Source organism: Chenopodium album, chromosome 21, assembly GCF_948465745.1.
Source record: "Chenopodium album chromosome 21, dcCheAlbu1.1, whole genome shotgun sequence".
NCBI classification, from domain to species: domain Eukaryota; kingdom Viridiplantae; phylum Streptophyta; class Magnoliopsida; order Caryophyllales; family Amaranthaceae; genus Chenopodium; species Chenopodium album.
The window spans coordinates 6,148,199-6,167,709 of record NC_137854.1 but is presented as its reverse complement, the minus strand read 5'-3'; the positions used below and the strand labels follow the sequence as shown (position 1 = coordinate 6,167,709).

Sequence of the window (19,511 nt, the reverse complement as noted above, 5' to 3'; positions counted from 1 at the left end):
TTCAAAAAAAAAAAAAGGTATGAGATGAAACAGTTCGTGAGTTATTCGAGCTCAACTTGACCAGAATTTGGCTCGAGTGGACTTGACTGGAGGGCGACTTTCAAATTGCGATGTTGGCAATATGATTTGACTATTTGAGTTATCGATAGTTATTTACGAGCTGTGACAGATCGCGAAGTACTCGAGCTCAACTTGAACTAAACTTAGCTCTAGTGATTTCACATTGAGGCAAAGCTTTTTTGAATTTTGATGTTTATCAATTGATTTATTACATTATCGAGTATGGTGTATGGTAAAGACAAGATTTACTCTAACTGTGGTATTAAGACGGGTAAAATCCCAATAATCTCATGAAGTCATGATCGATTTAGTCATAAACTCGAATCAACCTACCTCAAACTCCAATTCAACTAACCGCGCACCCCTATTCAACGGTTCAACCTATATACGTAGTAGATTACTCCGTAGAGGGTATCGTATTATACGATAACAGATAAAACCTCCGTATTTCAATCTGTTGCACTCCGTATTTCCTGCTGCCAAAAAATACCCCGAGCCACATTGGGTGCTCCAATCGCATAACCCACAGACCCTTATTGCTAGTTTGGTGGCTGCTGCTGCTGTGACTCAAGACTGAGTGTGGCTCGTCTTCCTCAAACGTTGAGACATCAAGAACAAAGCTAATTCTATACCAGGTTTAAACCCTTTTTCTCACTCTAAAACCCTTTACTTGATTTCATTTTTGCTGAAGAAATTCCCAATTTTTATTCATTTTTCTCACTTTTACTTGATTGATTTTGTTTGAAATTTAGAACCCAAAAAAGATGGTGGTGAGAATTCGATTATCTAGATTTGGGTGTAAAAATAAACCCTTTTATAGGGTTATGGCGGCTGATAGTAGGTCTCCTAGAGATGGCAAACACATCGAAGTTCTTGGTTACTATAACCCTCTTCCAGGTTTTCTGCTCTTTCTGATTTTTCCCTAATTTCAAATATTAATCTTTGAATTTTATTTTATTTTATTGAATTTTTTTTGGTTGGATTATTTGATATATGTAGGTCAAGATGGGCAAAAGCGAATGGGGCTTAATTTTGATAGAGTGAAGTAAGTAATTATGCATTTCAAATTGCTTTGTTTTTCCGAATTTAAGTGTGTAATTTGTCGCATTATTGTGTGATTCTTGTTAATTTATGATATACAACTTGAGAAATGTTTTTCTGAGAACAATTTGGTAAATTAAGCTGCATTTGTGTGGACTTTAGTGTGTGAACTTCACTTGCAAATTACAAGGTAGAAAAACTTGATTTGTTTCAACCTCAATATGAATTTAAGTTGATCTTTGCTACTGATTATAAGCTTAAGTGCATTAGATTTTTGAGGGGTGTGAAGATAATGAGTTTGTCCCTAAAGAGTTTGCTATTTGCCGCTATATGACCTTTTTCCTGGTGCAAGTGCTTGGCCTTTTTAAGGATGTTATCTATTGAGCTAACTCATATGAGGATCTTTGGTTGTTGTCCTGCCAAAAATAATTTCAAGAGAGAAATTTTTTTTTCCATAGTTCAGCATCTAAGATTCTAAGGTGTTAGTTGTGTGTTTGAAACCAATTACCATCGTTGTTTTTATATGAATCGAAAGTGTGCGCAAGCTATGGATCTGCAACAAGTTCACAATTCCGTGTTTATTTAGACACTTTGGTCTTGGTAGTATGAACATATGGAAAGCAATGATGGCATCCCAGATATTTGTTGCTTGGTGATGCAAATATACTTCTGGGGAATTTTGGGTAGGGTCATTTGTGATGAGGTCTGGAGGGAGTTGGTGGGTGCTAGTATGCTGCAATTTGCATTTTGTAAATGGTTTGTATCAATACTAAGTCTTATAACTCCAGATAGAAATAGCTTATCTCAACTCTGCAATTTCTGCAGTCCTAGCAGGAATTTTGGCCATTTTATATATTCTCAAATTTTTAAATATAGAACCTAGGTTTCATGTATATTTTTTTTTTCTAGAATCAATGCCTTAATCTATCGTTGATTTCTTGATTAGGTTTCCTACTCAAAGCTTTTGTTTGGTTAACTATGTCTATGAACAAGTTCTGTCAAGTGTATGGCTATCCTCATTTTTTGTTCTGTATACAGTCCATAATGTTTTATGTCACAATTGAGTGAAGAGCTTTTCCTTTGACATCAGACCCATCTGACATTTAGAAGCCTTTTAAAGCTCTTATGGTCACACTCATGAGGTCCTATTGGTGGCTGGTGAATTTCGACAGAATAAAGCATTAGCTTCTTAATGTCATTTTATGGCCTCAAGTAGTAGATTATCACAGGATCCAGCATTATGATATGAAAACAATCTTACTCAATAAGTCCCTTTGCAATGTATGCGGTAATTCTTAATAAAATAGAAATAGGGAAAAGCTTCAGACTTCTACGCTAGCTCTAGTGACCTTAGTCCCCATTTTAACCATATTTGACGTAGAACTAAAGTCCCCATAGGAAGTGCACTTGAAATCTATGGCCCACACTTGTGAAAATTTTCTTATAGTCTATAAGTCTGCGTTGAATCTCAGAAATAAATTGAAGCCTTCTTCAACTTTGAACTGTCACAAGGCCTTTGGAAGCATCAATGACACAAAACTTGCATCAATTGACCCCAACTAATAAAGGTCCATAGTCATGCTTAGGGGACTTATTAGGCATATTCATGGAAAATCAAGGTAACAAAGGAAAGTTCCTTAGCTCTCCAGCTATTGTTCGCTGCGAGTCTGTAAATTTTGGAGTTCCATGTTAATATCTGAACCTAAACCTAAAATTGTTGGCAAGAACAATGAAAACTATAACTCATGCTTGTGGCACTCATTGATTCATTTATTTAGATCTCACCAAAAAGCAGAGTGAAACCTCTCTGGGTGCTTATCTGCAGCTCCACAAAACTTGTTCATCCAATCAATGACACTGTAATAGCAATCCGTGATGTCAAGCTAAGCCTATATATTATAATAGCATGTAGATTCATGTTCTATGTTGAAGGATGGGTTATGTCAATTCAACAACTCAGAGAATTTAATGCAGACTTATCTCTGGTTCTGTCATGAGTTCATGACACACCTTTCTAAGCAAAATTTGATTTCTTGTTATTTTATAATGTTTTGTTGTTTACTTAAGAGTTACATGCTAGTATGCTACTCCGCTTTCCAATTTTAGAATTTCATCCATCCATCCATTTTTTAAGAAGTATTCATGGTTTGCTACTTAGCTTTCCATTATAGAATTTTCATTTTAAGGTTTCATCAACTAATGCTCTAATGCAAGTTGATACACTATGTTGCTGCTCTTTTAAATGAGCATTCAAAAAAAAATCATGATAATTTATTTCTGTACATTATTGGTCTTGATTGCTATATATGCTTCACTGAATAGAATGAGATATAGCTGTAATTTGTGATGTTTTGGTTTTGTGATCTGGAATATGATGCCATAAAAATGAATGTAAAATAGTATGTCTTCCTCCTATGATTCTGACATACTCTTTAACGGGAAGTTTCTCCCCAAAATGTTATCTCACTATTTGGTGATGATATCTGGCTTCTATTTGCTAGAAATAGGCCCTCGTCTTTTTTTTTTTGGCGTTTTCTTAGGCGATTATCTGTGAATGTGATGGGATCTCCTCCAAACTTTACTCCTTATGTTGGAAGGATTTTCTTACCTCTTAGGAATAAATCATGAATGTGTTACTGGTTCACTGTGCTATCTGTGCATAGTGTCAAGAGTGGCAAGAAGATACTGCTGCTCTACTTTGATGTCCAAAAACAATCTTCCTAAGAGCAGCAGCATTGAATCTGCCCCTGCTTCAAAAAGATAGGCAGTTCTGTTCTGATTAACTACTGTTCTTTGATGTTGCCCTTTCACTTGTTAGACTTTTCTTATATCTTGTTGGGATGGGAGTTATTCGGTGATGGAGGTTGCTCGTGCCAGGGCTTGTGGACTCAACCTGCAGTTTGATATGTTGTCTGTTATCCTATAAGTATTATGTTTATGTTACTTGCTCATTTCACTTTGGCATGTGAATATGTGATGCTGATCTATTGACCTTAAATTTTTTTTTCCCTTTTTTTGGGGGGTGAGTTGGGTGTGGGTAAGGGTAAGGGTGGGCAGCGGTGGTTGTGGGGGAGATCAAGCTGTGTTGATATGAACGGTGTGATTCATTTTCCCATAGGGATGATTGTAGATGCTGCAATAATAGAGCCAGTCAGAATATTTGGACTTAATTTGACAACTCAATTTGCTTGTGACTTGAGTTGTGCTTTGATATATTACAAGCTTCTCTTAATTTTTTCTTTAAACCACAATCAATAGGTATTGGCTTTCAGTTGGAGCCCAGCCATCAGATCCAGTTCAGCGAGTTCTGTTCAGAGCCGGATTGCTCCCTCCTCCACCAATGATGGCAATGGGACGCAAAGGAGGGCCACGTGATACCCGATTTGTTGATCCCATGACTGGACGTGTTTTGACTCCAGGAAAGCCTAGCAGCTCAGAGGATTCTGAGAATCCCAACATTGATGATGCAGAAATAGTAGATACCCCAACCACTTCATGATGCATTTTTTCATAGGTTTTTAGATTTTATAGCAGACAACCATTTCTGCAGTCTGTAGTACAAGTTTATGCTTAATTACGATATACTTGGATGGATATGGTACTGTTTAAATTGCATTGTGTATTTGGAGGATTGCTGTCAATGCCTGCTCTTTTTGGTTGTAAACTCGTCGAAAGAAGGTTGATCATTGATGTTGAATAAATATTCTTATTGCACCCTGTGGAGTCTCTTCTGATACTCCTGTTAGAATTGGACGATTTAGGAACCGTGAATGTTTTGTTCATAACTAAATTTCCTGCAAAAAATTTCCCTTTCATTTATTTGTTTTTGTGAAACAGACAATGACTTCTGAAAAAGCATAAAATTTGTAGCAGAAACACAATAATTTCAGGGGGCAAGCACAAAGATATATCAAACCTATTCTTGATTTGCCCGCCTGGAGTTTCATGGGAGAAAAAGAAACGCAATGATTTAACAGCAAGCACAATATTTATGGCCTTATGGGCCAGTTGCGTCCTTTTCTTGTTTCTTCAAAGGCCCCAAGTCACACTACATGGGGTAGAGTTGGTTTAATATCTCCTAAACTAGTTTTTCTCTCCCTATCAATTTGTCCCCATAGATTATATCCTTCACTATGGATTATAATATGCTATCTAAAGAAGTTAATTGTTTGTTATAAAAAAGAGCATATATATATATTCTTTGAGGCACCAAAGTGAAAAAACAGTATAAAATTGGAGTTACCATACCACGGGGCACCATAGTGAAACAAAGTTTAAAAACTTAATGTACCATGGTGGAATTATGTTGAACCTCAAGGCACCAAACTAGAAATTTTCGTTTATGATACTTTGAAGTGCAGTATAATATACGCACTATGCACGTAGTTTTATGAAATTACGAGGGGAAAACTAATTGGTAGAGAAAACTTTACATTATCGACTTCGATAATTCAACTCTCAATTACATGCAGGCACGTAGCATGTGAGATAAACTAATATCATATTTAACATAAAAGGGGAAGAAAATGCAACTATATCCTTTATTCTTCACCAATAAGAGAAATTGACATAATTTATTGCTGAAAGAAGCATAGCAAAGATCTTTAGTTTCCACCGACTATACAAGTAAGAGAATTGCTTGTAAAGATCCATATGGGATAACAGCAATTAATGGCTACTTTTGAACACAAATAACCTTTTACATATTGACGATAGATTATTTTCTCAATTAAAGCTTCTTGTATAGTTCTTTCAAAATTGAGGCAATAGACTTAAGCTAATTGCTAATTGCATTTCAATACTCTAAATTTGGACGAAACTTCTTTAGAATTTAACAAACATGGACATCATCTAAAGTTAATTAAAAATAAAAAATTGCATTATGATTGTACTTCATGAGGTATTTCTTCTAAAGTTATAATGCATCCATACATTTTACAGTAGGTAATGAAACGAACACAAATCAATCAACCAGATCATCATCATTAAAGAAGTCATTATAACCACAAATAAAGCGTCTAAGATTCACTTCATCATGCAATAAATACTCACCACATTCTCCATGTAATAACAAGATAAGTAAAACCGCGATTAAAGCCATGTACGATTCTCACCATGTAAGACCGTCTTCTTAATTGGAGTACGGTAATTAAAACCAGGTAGTAATGAACGAGTGAGTCTGGGCGCATAGCAACTATGGGCGAGTTATGTAAATAGGAGGGTAAGGAAGTAATTTCCACTGATTCAATTTTTGCTTCTAGAATAAGCTGACTCTCTAGTGGTACCATTATACATGTATAATGTACCACTAAAATATAAGTTATATGAATAGTACTTTTTAATTGCAAAATTGTCATCCTATATGCTTAGAAATCAATAGGCGCTATGCGCCAAGACTTAACCGTAATGAACAACAAGTTGTGTACTGTATTCCAATCAAGAAGTTTGAACATCATCAATGCCAGCTAAAATCTCTGAAATATGTGCCACAATCATACTCTCGTACCATCAAAAAATTCAAACTAAACACCTTCACAGCTCACACCAACAACAACTCGTAAAAATAAAAAAATAAAAAATAAAAACCCAAAAAGTATTTGGATTCGGCGGGAAAAAGCCCAAAACCCCAACCACGTAATCATAAAAATAAAAAATAAAAAAATCATTTTTAAAAAAGTATTCGTACCGTATTATTTAAGTGGGTCCCATTTCCTTTTCCCTTTTTTTCTCTCACATAAATACACTCTGAAGAACCCTTTCTCTTTCTCTCTCTTCCGCTCAAAAATTAGGGTTTTTGAGCATCCGAAACCCAGAACTTTATCTCTTTCTTTCTCACTTCTCTCAAATGGCTAACAACGATATCAACATGTCCACCATCGCCGCCGGTTTGTTCTTCGTTAAACCCTAATTCTTTATTTATTGAGTCTTCGATTTTTCTATTTTGATGATTTTTTTGTTCTTCAATGTTTTTTATTTTGATTTTTGTTTTTTTGATTGTAGCTCTTAATTCAGCGGATAAATCAGCAATTCTTAACGCTCTTAAGGTTATTCACTCGGTTTTAATTTTGTTTATTCATTTTTGTTGAATTTTTAAGATTTTTTTTTTTTTATTATTTTTTTTTTTTTTTTTTTTTTTGCGGTTTGTCGAATTTTTTTAGGGTTTAAGCGTTTTTTTTTTTTGTTATTCAGGCTGCAAAGGCTGAGAATGAATCAATTCTTGATAAGTTGCCACCAAATGTTCAGAAGCGTGTTGAGGTTTTGAGGCAGATTCAGGTATTTGTTATTTCATATTTTTGTTTATGTTTGATTTGAAATTATTATTTTTAATATTGTTATTGTTTTGTATGCAAATGTGATGATTTTGCCTGATATATACCAAATACCGAAGTAGTAGCATTAGAATAATCTATTCTTGTTTTGTAAGGGTTTAAGTTTCCCCTGTCTGAGCACGGTTAGAGGACATAATGTATGTATGTGACCGTGGTAGACATAGTAGACATTTGATTGACCTTTAGTTGGAAGCACATTTTTTTTTGGTATTGACCGTATAGCAATAGCTTAATTGATGCCTGATTAAACAATAGTATCCTTGATTGTTCTGTTTACTCGTGCGGATAGGAAGATGGGTCAATTAGGAATGTTCTGTTTACAAAATCTGGTTCAAGAATTAATGGTAGGTTTCTTGTGCTTTGTTTAATATCCTTCTATTGACATGCCGGTTGTTTAGGAATGTGAAGCTTTCCTAGTAAGATAATAAATGATATTAGCTTCCCACGTGTTAACGTCGTTATTATTCATAATTGTTCATAAATGAATGTATACACTAACATGGTAAGAAATTCTTCATTAAGAAGTTTATCCCGGATACTCACTTTTAATGTTTGGTGGTTGTTCTTGAAAAGTAAAACTTTCAATGGGAAGCTCTACAATTTATTAATATGACAGATATTGGTTCGAGTTTAATAAGTCCTATTGTTAAGTAGCTGCCCCAATTAAATGAATGCTAAAACTAAACTTACCTTTTTCATTGACAGAGTGACCATGATGAACTCGAGGCTAAGTTCTTTGAGGAGAGAAGAGCACTTGAAGATAAATACCAGAAATTATATCAACCACTCTACACCAAGGTATGCTAATTATGATACTTCTTGATCTCAATTTACTGTGTAGTCTGAAATTTACTACTGCTAAGAATATCGTGATAACTACTTTATTCTGAGGATATCAGTGAACTTGATTTTGAATTAGTATGCGTATTTTCATCAAGTAGTGTTGTACCACTAGATGTGGAGATCAGAACTATGGAGCCCAAGTAATTGTAGTGCGCCATTATCCTGTTGGAGCTTTTGAATTGAAAGCTATATTTATCAAATGTTAGGAAAGCTTGATTTGACATCATCATTTCAAGACCAGCTGTTAGATTCCCTAATCAGTATTGGTGTACTTTTGCAGAGATATGACATTGTTAACGGTGTTGTTGAAGTTGAAGGAGTTGTTAGTGAACCAGCAACAGAAGAAGCTGATAAAGCTGCTGAAGGTACTTGATTGAAATTTACTATTATGTATACATTTGAAGTTAGTAATGTTCCACGTTTTGCTTCTTGTTTAACATTTGAAATGTTTCATGTTTTGCTTCTTGTTTAACATTAGAAATGTTTCATATTTTGCTTCTTGTTTGACTCAGAGAAAGGAGTGCCTAATTTCTGGGTCACTGCAATGAAGACTAATGAAGTGCTGGCTGAATCGGTGGGTGTCTTGTGATGTCTGCTTATATACTATTTTTCCTCTACGTTTGCTGATCTTTTATTTACTTATTTATATGATTATAGATCCAGGAGCGTGATGAAGAGGCTCTCAAATATCTTAAAGATATAAAATGGTCTAGGGTTGAATTGCCCAAGGATGATGTCCAAAAGGGTGAAGCTTCAAAGGGATTCAAGCTTGAATTTTTCTTTGATCCTAATCCGTTTTTTACAAATTCTGTTTTGACAAAGACATACTACATGATTGATGAAGATGAACCTATTTTGGAGAAAGCCATCGGGTATGTAGCTTCCTTGCTGTGTCCACTGCTTTCAATAATTTGGTATTTTTACTTCAAGATTACTGATGGCAATTGATACATTTAGGACGGAGATAGAGTGGTGCCCAGGAAAATGCCTGACCCAGAAGGTTTTGAAGAAGAAGCCAAAGAAGGGTTCTAAGAATTCCAAGCCCATTACAAAAACCGAAGCTGTTGAAAGCTTTTTCAATTTCTTTAGCCCCCCTGATGTCCCAGAGGATGAGGAGGAGATTGACGAGGATGCTGTGAGTTCACTTCACTGTGTTAAATAGTTTGACTTGTTGAAGCTCTTTACTTAGTCCATTTGATTTGAATTTTACTTTTGTAACAGGCTGATGAGCTACAGGCCCTTATGGAACAAGATTATGATGTTGGGTAAGCTCATGATCTCCTATTCTGCATAACAGCTCACCTGATGTCATGCTGTTGGCTTAGTTTCAGACAAAGTATATGAGTTCAATTTGATTTCTCACACCACATTTCTAAAGGTTTTTATTATTTGGTTATTATTCCCTGAATTTGTCCTCTTATAAAAGTTGAGTAAGACTTTCATTCATTGTCTACAGGTCAACAATTCGTGACAAAATCATTCCCCATGCTGTTTCATGGTTTACTGGGGAAGCTGCGCAGGATGATGACTTTGTGCTAGGTGAGGATGATGACATTGATGAAGATGACGAGGACGAAGACGAAGATGAGGATGAAGATGAGGATGAAGACGACGAAGATGAGGATGATGATGATGAGGAAGATGACAAACCCAGCCACCAGAAGAAGGTAAGACAACTAAAAGAAATTTCTCTCCTCTTGCCAATGATTAAGTAACTAAGACTTTACAGTTTGCTTCTTTCTTGTCATTGTGTATCTGTGTTTCTTCTGTACTCACCGTATATATAGCCCCAAGTTTCTTCTGCATTGATGACTAGTTTTTGGGCTTTAATTGCATTTAAATACTTTTATATGTTTCTTGTTTTTTCCAAATTTCTTCCTCAACTCATCGATGGCACCTCCCCTTTTCGTGAAAATAGTAGATAAATTAGGAAAGTTGATGATGTTGTGCATTTGATTAACTGTAAATTGTTGGGCTATTTTTGCAGAGAGGTGCAAAGACATCAGGAGTTGCCCAGCAGTCTGGTGAAAGGCCCCCAGAGTGCAAGCAACAGTGATTTTATTGTGGGGTGTGTTGATTGGTGATGTCAATTGGGAAGAGCAGCAAAATTTTGGATTTATCTTTTTTATTTTCCTTCATTTGTTATTAAAATTATCGAAGGATGCCCATACAGTTGTAGTTCCTAGTCGTTTCTATTTTTATTTTCATGGATGAGACAATCGAGTATTAGTTCGCAATGGTGTGTAATAGCCTGATAGGGAATTTGTTAAAACAAATATCTATATATCTTATATTGGTGAAGCATTTGCTCTACCGAGATTTTGTTAAGTTTTTGTTGTATGAGTACATATCACAAATTATTCATCATTTCAAATTATTTGATATGGAATTTTTTTTAATAACGTTTTTCAATACTAAAATTTAATTGTAAATATCTTAAATCATCAACAAAATTAATAAATTGTAAAAGTTGATTAAAAGTAAACATTTTGAGGAATTTGACAATTAGATAAAGTTGGAGCTAGTAAAAGTTGACATGACATCAGGACATGAACTTATAAAAATATTGGTTAGTGCTTAGTGTCAAGGGTTTCCATATGTTATTTAAATGTGTTTACGAATATAGGCTATGTTCACTTTCTTCGAGAGAGACTGAGAGAGGAGTAAATATAAATGGAGTATATAATGTTCTCTCTTTTAATTTGAGTTTGTTTATCGGCTTATCACTGATGCTTTGATAGAAAATAAGGAAGGAAACGAAGGGGAGGGAAAGAGGAGGAAGGGAAGGGAAAAGGTCGTTAATAAAATAAAGTAATTTCTAAAAGGACAATAACACATAAAAACTACAAAGTATTAACTAAATAAAACAAGAGAATTGTGATTGATGCTTTTCCCTCTTCCATTAAAATTTATTCCCTCCGTCCGTAAATTACATTCTTATTTCTCTCTATTATGTGAGGAATGAATGATAAAAGTATGAATGTAATTTAGGGACGAAGAGAGTATTACGGAGTAATTGCTTACTAATAATCAAAGTTATCTATTGAAGATCACTTAAAAACACAATTTTTTGATAATGATTTCCCTAAAAATTACTGAAATGTAAATTAATTCTCTATTTGCGTCAGTTTAAAAACTTATTTCTACCATATTGTCCACATATGATTGGTTAAACCTTTGCTATTTTATTTATTTTGATTCAGCAAAGAATCACTAATAGTGATAGTGATCTACATTAAAACCGCAAACACCGTTATCAGTTCTTTTAATTAAATAACATATGTCGTCTCTTTTACCATTGTTTGCTACTATATTTACAGTACAATACTCCAATAGATTCATCCCGATTTATATATGATAAATATATGATTTTAATAGTTATACAAAGTTTTACAGTATAAATTAATGGTCAAAATTGTGCGTTGTCAAATCAGAGTGGAAGAAAGAAATAATATTAATTTTTTTTAAAAAAAGGACATTAAACAAAACAAAAGCTGCGTGTTTGAGCAGCCTAAACCCTGCAAAGAGTGCAAACCCAAGCTCAAACTTATGCCCAACACTCTCATAAACCCTAAATTAGAACTTCAACCCATTTTTCAACTTGTTCAGCTCTTAATTACTCTACTTCTTCTTCTTCACCTGCTATTTATAAATTCAACAAAAAAAAAAAAATTAATTTTTTTAGGGATTTCTGGCTAAAAATTCCCCCAAATATGTCCTGCTATGACAATGGAGCTCACTGAATTTCAACAACCCACCAATTATCAGCGATGTTATTGTTTCTTCGCACTTTCTTTGGCGTTGTTGGTCGCAGAAACTCCCTTTCAAATCGCATAGGTGCGTCCATTGTTGCCCCTTTTCCTCATAATAATATGCCTTTCTCTCTCCTCCCTTCGACCCACTTCATCATTTGTCCTTTACAATGCAATTTGATGATCTGGGTCACTGGTTTTTTGTTAAATTTTAGATACCCATTTAGCAGTAAAGTAAATTCTGATTGTTTCAATGAAGTTTTTGATAGAGATTATATGAAAAAATTAGTTCTTGAAGAGAGGTGGAATGATGTTAGGATTGATAGTTTGTTTAATTCTGCATTAGCCCCAATTTTAGTTTCAAGGGTTTTAGTGGTATTGAAGGAAGAACCTAAATTAATGATGAAGTTCTTTCGGTGGGCGAAAACGCGTATTGGGTTTAGGCATTCTACTGAATCTTATTGTATAGTGATTCATATCTTGTTTAGTAGTAGAATGTACCATGATGCTAACTTGATACTGAAAGAAATGATACTTTTGTCGAAGCCGTGGCCTGGTTTGGATTTGTTTGATGCTTTGTGGTTGACAAGGAGCGTTTGTGTTACGGGTTATGGAGTGTTTGATGCGTTTTTTAGTGTGTTGATTGAATTGGGAATGCTTGATGAGGCTAGCCAGTGTTTTGAGAGGTTGAAGAAATATAGGGTCCTTCCTAAGGTGCGTTCGTGTAATAACCTTTTAAAAAGGCTTTGTGAATCGGGTAGAGGTGGGGCGTCGAGGAAGATTTTCAGTGATATGCTTGTTGTGGGGATGTCCCCGACAGTTTTTACTTATAACATAATGATATGTGATAGATGCAAGGAAAAGGATATGGTAGGAGCTATGGCATTGTTCAATCAGATGAAAGATAGCGGCTTAATACCGGATATTGTTACATATAATACACTGATTGATGGGCATGGAAAGCTTGGCCTGTTAAAAGAAACAATAAATAGTTACGTGGAGATGAGAGAAGTAGGCTGTAGTCCTGATCTTATAACATATAATACTCTGATTAATTGTTTTTGTAAATACGAAAAGTTGCCTCAAGCTTTCGAATTTCTTCGTCAGATGAAAAGTGATCGTTTGAAGCCTAATGTTGTAACGTATAGCACATTAATTGATTCTTTTTGCAAAGAAGGGATGATGAGAGAAGCTATGAAATTTTTTGTTGATATGAGACGTCTTGGTCTCTCTCCAAATGAATATACATATACTTCTTTGATTGACGCGAATTGTAAAAGCGGAAACCTTGGTGAAGCTTCAAAAATAGTGAAAGAGATGTTGGAGGTGGGGCTTGACTTAAATGTTGTAACTTGTACTGCTCTGATAAATGGCCTTTGTGACAAAGGTAAAATAGAAGAAGCAGAGGAATTATTTAAAACTATGCAGAAAGCTGGCATAATCCCAAACCAGAAAACCTACACTGCTTTTATTCACGGCTGCATTAAAGCTGGGAAGGTGGAAAAGGCACAAAATATCCTAGAAGCAATGAAAAAGAAAGAAATAAAGACAGACGAGACTTTTTATGGCACCCTTATCTGGGGACTTTGCAATGAAGGAAAAGTTGAGGAAGCTAATGTTTTAGTAACTGAAATGAAACAAATTGGTCTTGAGGTGAATGGCCATTTGTTCACAACTTTGATAGATGCTTATTTAAAAGCAGGGAACTCCATAAAAGCTCTTGAACTTTTCCAGGAAATGCAAGAGTTTGAAATCATGCCTACTCTTGTAACATTCATCGTATTAATTGACGGTCTCTGCAAATTGGGACTGATCCAGGATGCAGTTGATTATTTTTACAAAATGGAAGCTACGGGTTTACCTCCCAATATTTCTATCTATACGTCTCTGATTGATGCTCATTGTAAAAGTAATTGCATGGAAATGGCAAAAAGGCTTTTTGATGAAATGCAAGCAAAGGGGATAGTTCCAGATGGATCTGTTTTCACAGCTTTGATTGATGGGAACTCAAAGCATGGAAATGTTGAAGAAGTCTTTAACTTAGTCAGCAAAATGACCAGTTCTGGTTTGCAGCTGGATTTGTATGCTTTTACTTCTTTGTTACAGGCTTACTTTAGAGCAGGGGATGCAAAAGGGGCCCTTAATCTGTTTCAGGAAATGCAGAACTTGGGCATTGCTCCAACACTTGGCACTTACACGGTCTTGATTGATGGAATGTGTAAATCAGGATTGGTTGAGGATGCACTAGACCAATTTCGCAGGATGGATGGTACTAGTCTATCTCCAAATGTTGTCATATATACAGCTTTAATTGATGGTCTTTGTAAAAGCAACTGCTTGGAGATGGCTAAAGAACTTTTTAGTCAAATGCAAGCTAAGGGTATGGTTCCAGATGTAGCTGCTTTTACAGCTTTGATCTCTGGCAATTTAAAGCTTGGTAGCATTGAGGAGGCATTTAAATTAAAGAACGAGATGATTGATATGGGTTTGGAGCTTGATCTACAGGCATACACCTGTTTGGTTCAGGGGCTTGCTGACTTTGGTCAACTTGAAGAATCAAGAATGTTATTTGATGAGATGATCAGGAAGGGTATTCGCCCTGACAAAGTTATATATGGTGTACTAGTGAGAAAATATCATGACCATGGAAAGCCTGATGAGGCTGTAAAATTACAAAATGAAATGATTAGGAGTGGTCTCTTGACTGAAGATAGAAACTCTGCTGCTATGGTGCACAATCGCTGTAGATGATGGTATGAAGCTTCAGCACTTTTTGTGGGTTGTTTTATCTTGTTTGAGAATTTCTAGAAACCTTATAATTGCTGTGAAAAAGTCATCTCAGCCAATTTGTGTTTGTTCATGATGCTTCACATAAACCCTGGATGCCGATAAAAAATTCCGATCTCGGTTGTTCATAGAGAAAATTTCATCCTTGAGGTTAGTTTTCACATTGATTCACTAGTTCTTTGATAAAATTTTCTAGGCCTTATTTTGCCTTGAAACTAGATACAGCTAGGATAAGGTCATAAGGATAGAATAGTGGTGATTTTTTAGAATTTATATTTTTAAAACACAAATTTTCACATTTGGTTGTCCGCACCGTGTGGCTGGGGTTACTCGGTAAGGGGAACTTGGTCGGTCTGTAAGGGGTTACTTGATCGGTCAGGGGTTACCCAATTAGTGTTTTGGTGTGTGTCGGCTTGCAGCACGGTGTGGCTGGCCACACTAGCCACACCAAAAAAAACATTGTTTCTAAAATGTGATATCATGGCCTTGTTTGGCTATCAATAATTGGTTGGTTCACTTAGCATGTTTGATCTGCTAGTATTGGATGTATCGGCTCATTTATCTTGTATCTATTGTTTCAGTCAGCACAAACTGTTAATTGTTTAAGCCAACTTAGCAGTAGTTGTTAATTGAGATCTGTGCTTAAATCACTTGTTGGTTGTTGGGTGTTTTTGTAAAATAAACGCAGTAGATAGTTAATTGGGCAAACATGTAACAACCTATGAGAAAATCTATTCATGGCACATTTTTCATTTTGAGTGAATAGTCAACTAAAGGTCACAGAAAACTGTTTACAAAACATGATTTTTCACTATTAGGATCGCATGAAATAGCTTATAGTCAAAGGGTAACTAAAAGAGGCTAGCAAAAAGTCATTTACCATACAAGGTCGATGTGCCTAACATGTGTTTGTCTCCGTCTATCACACAAGACACACTCTACCTATTATAAGTGTCTGCTTGCCTGTACATGCTTATGCGGTGCTTATTGTCTTAATGAGCTGCTTTGATAGCCCATCCCTAACACGTTTTTTTCTCTAACCCTATCTTCCTCTTGCTCTCTCGTGTTTTGTTTAATCATGCTTCTTTTTTTGCATTTGTGCACAGGCTCAATATGGCATTGAAAAACACAAGATTGGTGATGCCATTCTCGCTTACAGATCAATCATCAATTGCTTTTCTAAGGAGAGGAGCCGGTTCCTATCATTTCTGTGCCTTTGGTTATCCAACACGGTATGCCAGTGTAGTAATTATAAGTTCACGTAGAGGGATTATCCTGACTTGTGTCCCACCTTACCCTTTTCTGTCCCATCTGGCATCCTCACCTTGTGTACTAAGCCTTTCTTTTGTCATAAATTCATGAAAATCTTCCATCTTTATGGCACTGCTGTTCTGTGTAATTTGTAGTGTAATATTGTCACCTTCTTAGCTTCTTTATGGACTAAAGCAACTGGGGTTTTCCCAGACTTCCCTATGGGGCAGATAAAAGGAATTTGGCTAATTTATAGATGTATTTTTCTGTTACTTGTGAGGACACCTTGTCTTCTTGATGTGATTTAGTTTTTGCAGTTTCAGTAAATAATTTTCTAAGGCTTATTTATAATCAATGCCAACGTGGTAGCAATTAAGAAAAGACGGGACACTGAGATAGATTGGGGATCACAGCTGCAATTTCTTTTACTATATGAATTTTGCCGTCAGCTCATTGACCTTTTTAGTCTTTTACTTTAGTAGTGCTTATTCATTATAAATACCTGCTGTCATATGTGAAAATGGTCTAGATCATTGTTTTTGTTGATTTTCATTTACACTTCCCTAATCCATATGAATCATAAAATCTTTGTGATTTTTCTTGATCGCTTTATTATGAAATCCAACTCTATCCCATTACAAATACATAACCATTTATCGTCCTACCTTTTCCCTTCATGATATTCTGTTTTATTATTGCAGATCATGTAGGCATTCAATCCCTAACTTTCAAGATAGTTCCCTGACGAGCTTTAGGCACTACTAATATATTTTTCACATACTTGGACAAGATGTGTCAATTAAGGAAATCACAAGAGAGCCTTAAGACAAAATCCTCTCGGATGATCAGAGCAGGTATTTACAAACTGTTGATAAGAATTTCGAAATAATCAAGCTTGTCTTATGAGTGTGGTTGTGAAACTGATGCCTTCTACATTGCTATAAATTTATGTACCAGAGACTTTTACTGCTGAGAGGAAACAATGACTTGCTGCTCAACTTTCCTTCCAAGAAAGTGATTACCCTTTATTTCTTCAAAAAATACCAAACAGGTTGCTCCTTCTCTGCTATTAATCACTAAATCTTTTATTTATTTGTCCAGCTTTTATTCTGGATTTTTAAGCTCTTGCTAATTTATGACAGGCTACAGTCAAGACAAAGTGTGCAAACAAAAAAAGAGAAGAAAAAAGGGACGTGAGGGGGAGATGATGGAAAAGGAAGAAGAGGAGGGAGGACAAAGATGTGGCATTCCTTCATTACTAAAAGGTAAATATCTTTCATCCTTGGGAAAACTAATGTTGAATGAAGTAGATAAGGTGTACCCATTGACAAAGTGGGAAAAAAAAAATTTGAATAAATAAAAAACGGAAGAACTTTCCTGAAAAAGATCCACTCCAAACCAAATTTTTGTAAGCTTTTCTATGAAAACATATGTAGTTTAGAAACATCATTGATGCTGATTTAACTTCACAATTATTCACAGCTCACCAATCTAAGACTGTAAGATCAGCTGCTTGGCTCACCTCCAGAAGACAGCCAAATCAAGTAGAAAGGCGACAACTTTAAGCTACAGCAAAATCAATTATGCGGTGTATGGATTCCGCTTTGGCAAGAAAATGAGGGTGTCCAAGATGTACATAGCCTTATTCTAACCATGGCCATGATCAGTCAAAAGTTCAGTGGTAGATAAATTGTATGAAAGATAAACCCATAGGGTATGAAAGATAAACCCATAGGCGTGAGATTGCCATAAGCTGGCCTTAAGTCCGAGCTCCAAAGCATTTTACAGATTTTATGATGTCTTTAAGCATCCAACAGTTATGTTGCCATAAGTACAAATTTTGAAGGCATTGTCTCTTCGATCTTAGACCTCAAGGAACATGTACAAGTCTTGATTTATTTGCAAGTTAAACTTGCCAGTATTAAGGCTCCAAACACCTTTATTTTGACATTGTTCTTGTGATCGTACGTGTTTTGCAATCCTTGAATTGGATCTCCTTGAAGCTTTACCTCCATGGATACATCTATTTGTCTCAGGTACATATAGTTGCCATGAATATTGTTTCTTCGATTTATGTAGTATGATATGTACTCCAAAAGATGATATCCATGGGTCTGCATTAAGCCCTTTTCTTTTTGCAACGGTTCTAGATGAAGTAACTAGACCAATTCAAGATGAGGTTCCATGGTGTATGTTGTTCGCAGATGATATCGTTTTGGTGGATGAGACTAAGGATGGGGTTAATGTCAAGTTGGAGCAATGGAGGCAAAGGTTGGAATCTAGAGGGTTTAAGCTAAGTCGGAGTAAGACTGATTATTTGGTATGTCGTTTTGGCACTCAGAGGGGGACAAGCAATGAAGTGGTGAGTTTGGATGGAAAGGATTTGACCATGAGTGAATGTTTTAAGTACCTAGGGTCGATCATCCAGAAGAATGGTGACATTGATCAAGACGTGACCCACAGGATTAAGTCAGGGTGGCTTAAATGGAGAGCGGCCACGGGAGTGTTATGCGACCGCAGCATTCCCTTAAAGTTGAAGGGAAAATTCTACAGGACTGCCATAAGACCAGTGTTGCTCTATGGTACAGAATGTTGGGCTTCTAAGAAAGAGCATATTAAAAAGATGGAGGTTACGGAAATGCGCATGTTAAGGTGGATGTGTGGAAACACTTTAAGAGATAGAATCAGAAATGAGGTTATTCGCAAGAAAGTAGGTGTGGCGGGCATTGTAGATAAATTAAGGGAAAATCGTCTGCGTTGGTTTGGACATGTAAGACGGAGACCCGAGGGTGCACCGGTGCGAAGAGTGGAAGAGTGGGACCATGGAGGGATTAAACGAGGAAGAGGGAGACCAAAGATGACTTGGTTGGAAGGAGTGAGGAAGGATATGAAGTGCATGGATTTACGTGAGGATGAAGTTTTGGATCGTAAGGGATGGAGGAGAAAGATTTATGTTGATGACTACACGGAATAATCAAATTTGGTTCATGTTAGCCGACCCCACTTTTGGGATTAAGGCTTTGATTGATTGATTGATTGATTGATTGATATGTACTCCAAAAAGAGTGAAATTGTTGGAACACAGCCTCCTATGTAAGATGTGAGTCATCAGTCATGTGACTATTTCATGATAAAAATTGATAATTGTACTCTCTTTGTTCCTAAATAAAAGTTTCATTTCACTTAAAACGCTTGTGGTAATGCTAATGCATGTTCAATTACTTCTTTTTCTTCATAAACATCATTACCATCTATAATTTGAAGGTGGCATGTTTAGAGGAGTCGTCCATTATTACCACACCTACAATATATATAACCGCTTATCAAATGAGTCGTACTTATAACCGCTTATCAAATGAGTCGTACCTATAGGTGTACTTTCATAATAAATATCATAGGAAATTACAGTATCATATAATTCAGATATACCAATTGTACTGTGGTCACA

General features: G+C 35.8%; 3 protein-coding genes and 1 long non-coding RNA gene across 5 annotated transcripts; all 4 read left to right on the top strand.

The window, feature by feature from the left end:
• Nucleotides 1–537: 537 nt before the first annotated feature.
• On the top strand, nt 538–4,815 carry LOC145602482 (small ribosomal subunit protein bS16m/bS16c-like). Of its 2 annotated transcripts, XM_081658674.1 has the most exons (4): nt 538–695; nt 813–957; nt 1,060–1,105; nt 4,360–4,815. In XM_081658674.1, the coding sequence occupies exons 2-4, from the start codon at nt 825–827 to the stop codon at nt 4,598–4,600; spliced, it is 420 nt and encodes a 139-aa protein (XP_081514800.1). In that variant the 5' UTR covers nt 538–695; nt 813–824; the 3' UTR covers nt 4,601–4,815. The 2 variants fall into 2 exon arrangements, with proteins under 2 accessions (XP_081514800.1, XP_081514801.1); XM_081658675.1 differs by lacking the exon at nt 538–695 and having other exon boundaries at nt 712–957.
• A 2,053-nt stretch (nt 4,816–6,868) lies between these two features.
• LOC145602481 (nucleosome assembly protein 1;3-like) lies at nt 6,869–10,601 on the top strand. The gene is made up of 11 exons (XM_081658673.1): nt 6,869–6,986; nt 7,102–7,145; nt 7,291–7,374; nt 8,136–8,228; nt 8,554–8,638; nt 8,786–8,847; nt 8,931–9,145; nt 9,231–9,408; nt 9,495–9,538; nt 9,730–9,940; nt 10,261–10,601. Exons 1-11 carry the CDS (start codon nt 6,947–6,949, stop codon nt 10,327–10,329), a joined length of 1,125 nt encoding a protein of 374 aa, XP_081514799.1. The 5' UTR covers nt 6,869–6,946; the 3' UTR covers nt 10,330–10,601.
• Nucleotides 10,602–11,814: 1,213 nt separating this feature from the next.
• On the top strand, nt 11,815–14,931 carry LOC145602480 (uncharacterized). The gene has a single exon (XM_081658672.1). The coding sequence runs from the start codon at nt 12,044–12,046 to the stop codon at nt 14,774–14,776; it is 2,733 nt and encodes a 910-aa protein (XP_081514798.1). The 5' UTR covers nt 11,815–12,043; the 3' UTR covers nt 14,777–14,931.
• A 1,002-nt stretch (nt 14,932–15,933) lies between these two features.
• On the top strand, nt 15,934–17,997 carry LOC145603129 (uncharacterized). The gene is made up of 5 exons (XR_014104692.1): nt 15,934–16,044; nt 16,765–16,917; nt 17,021–17,114; nt 17,206–17,328; nt 17,546–17,997. It is a non-coding gene; the product is annotated as an uncharacterized LOC145603129 (long non-coding RNA).
• Nucleotides 17,998–19,511: the final 1,514 nt, after the last annotated feature.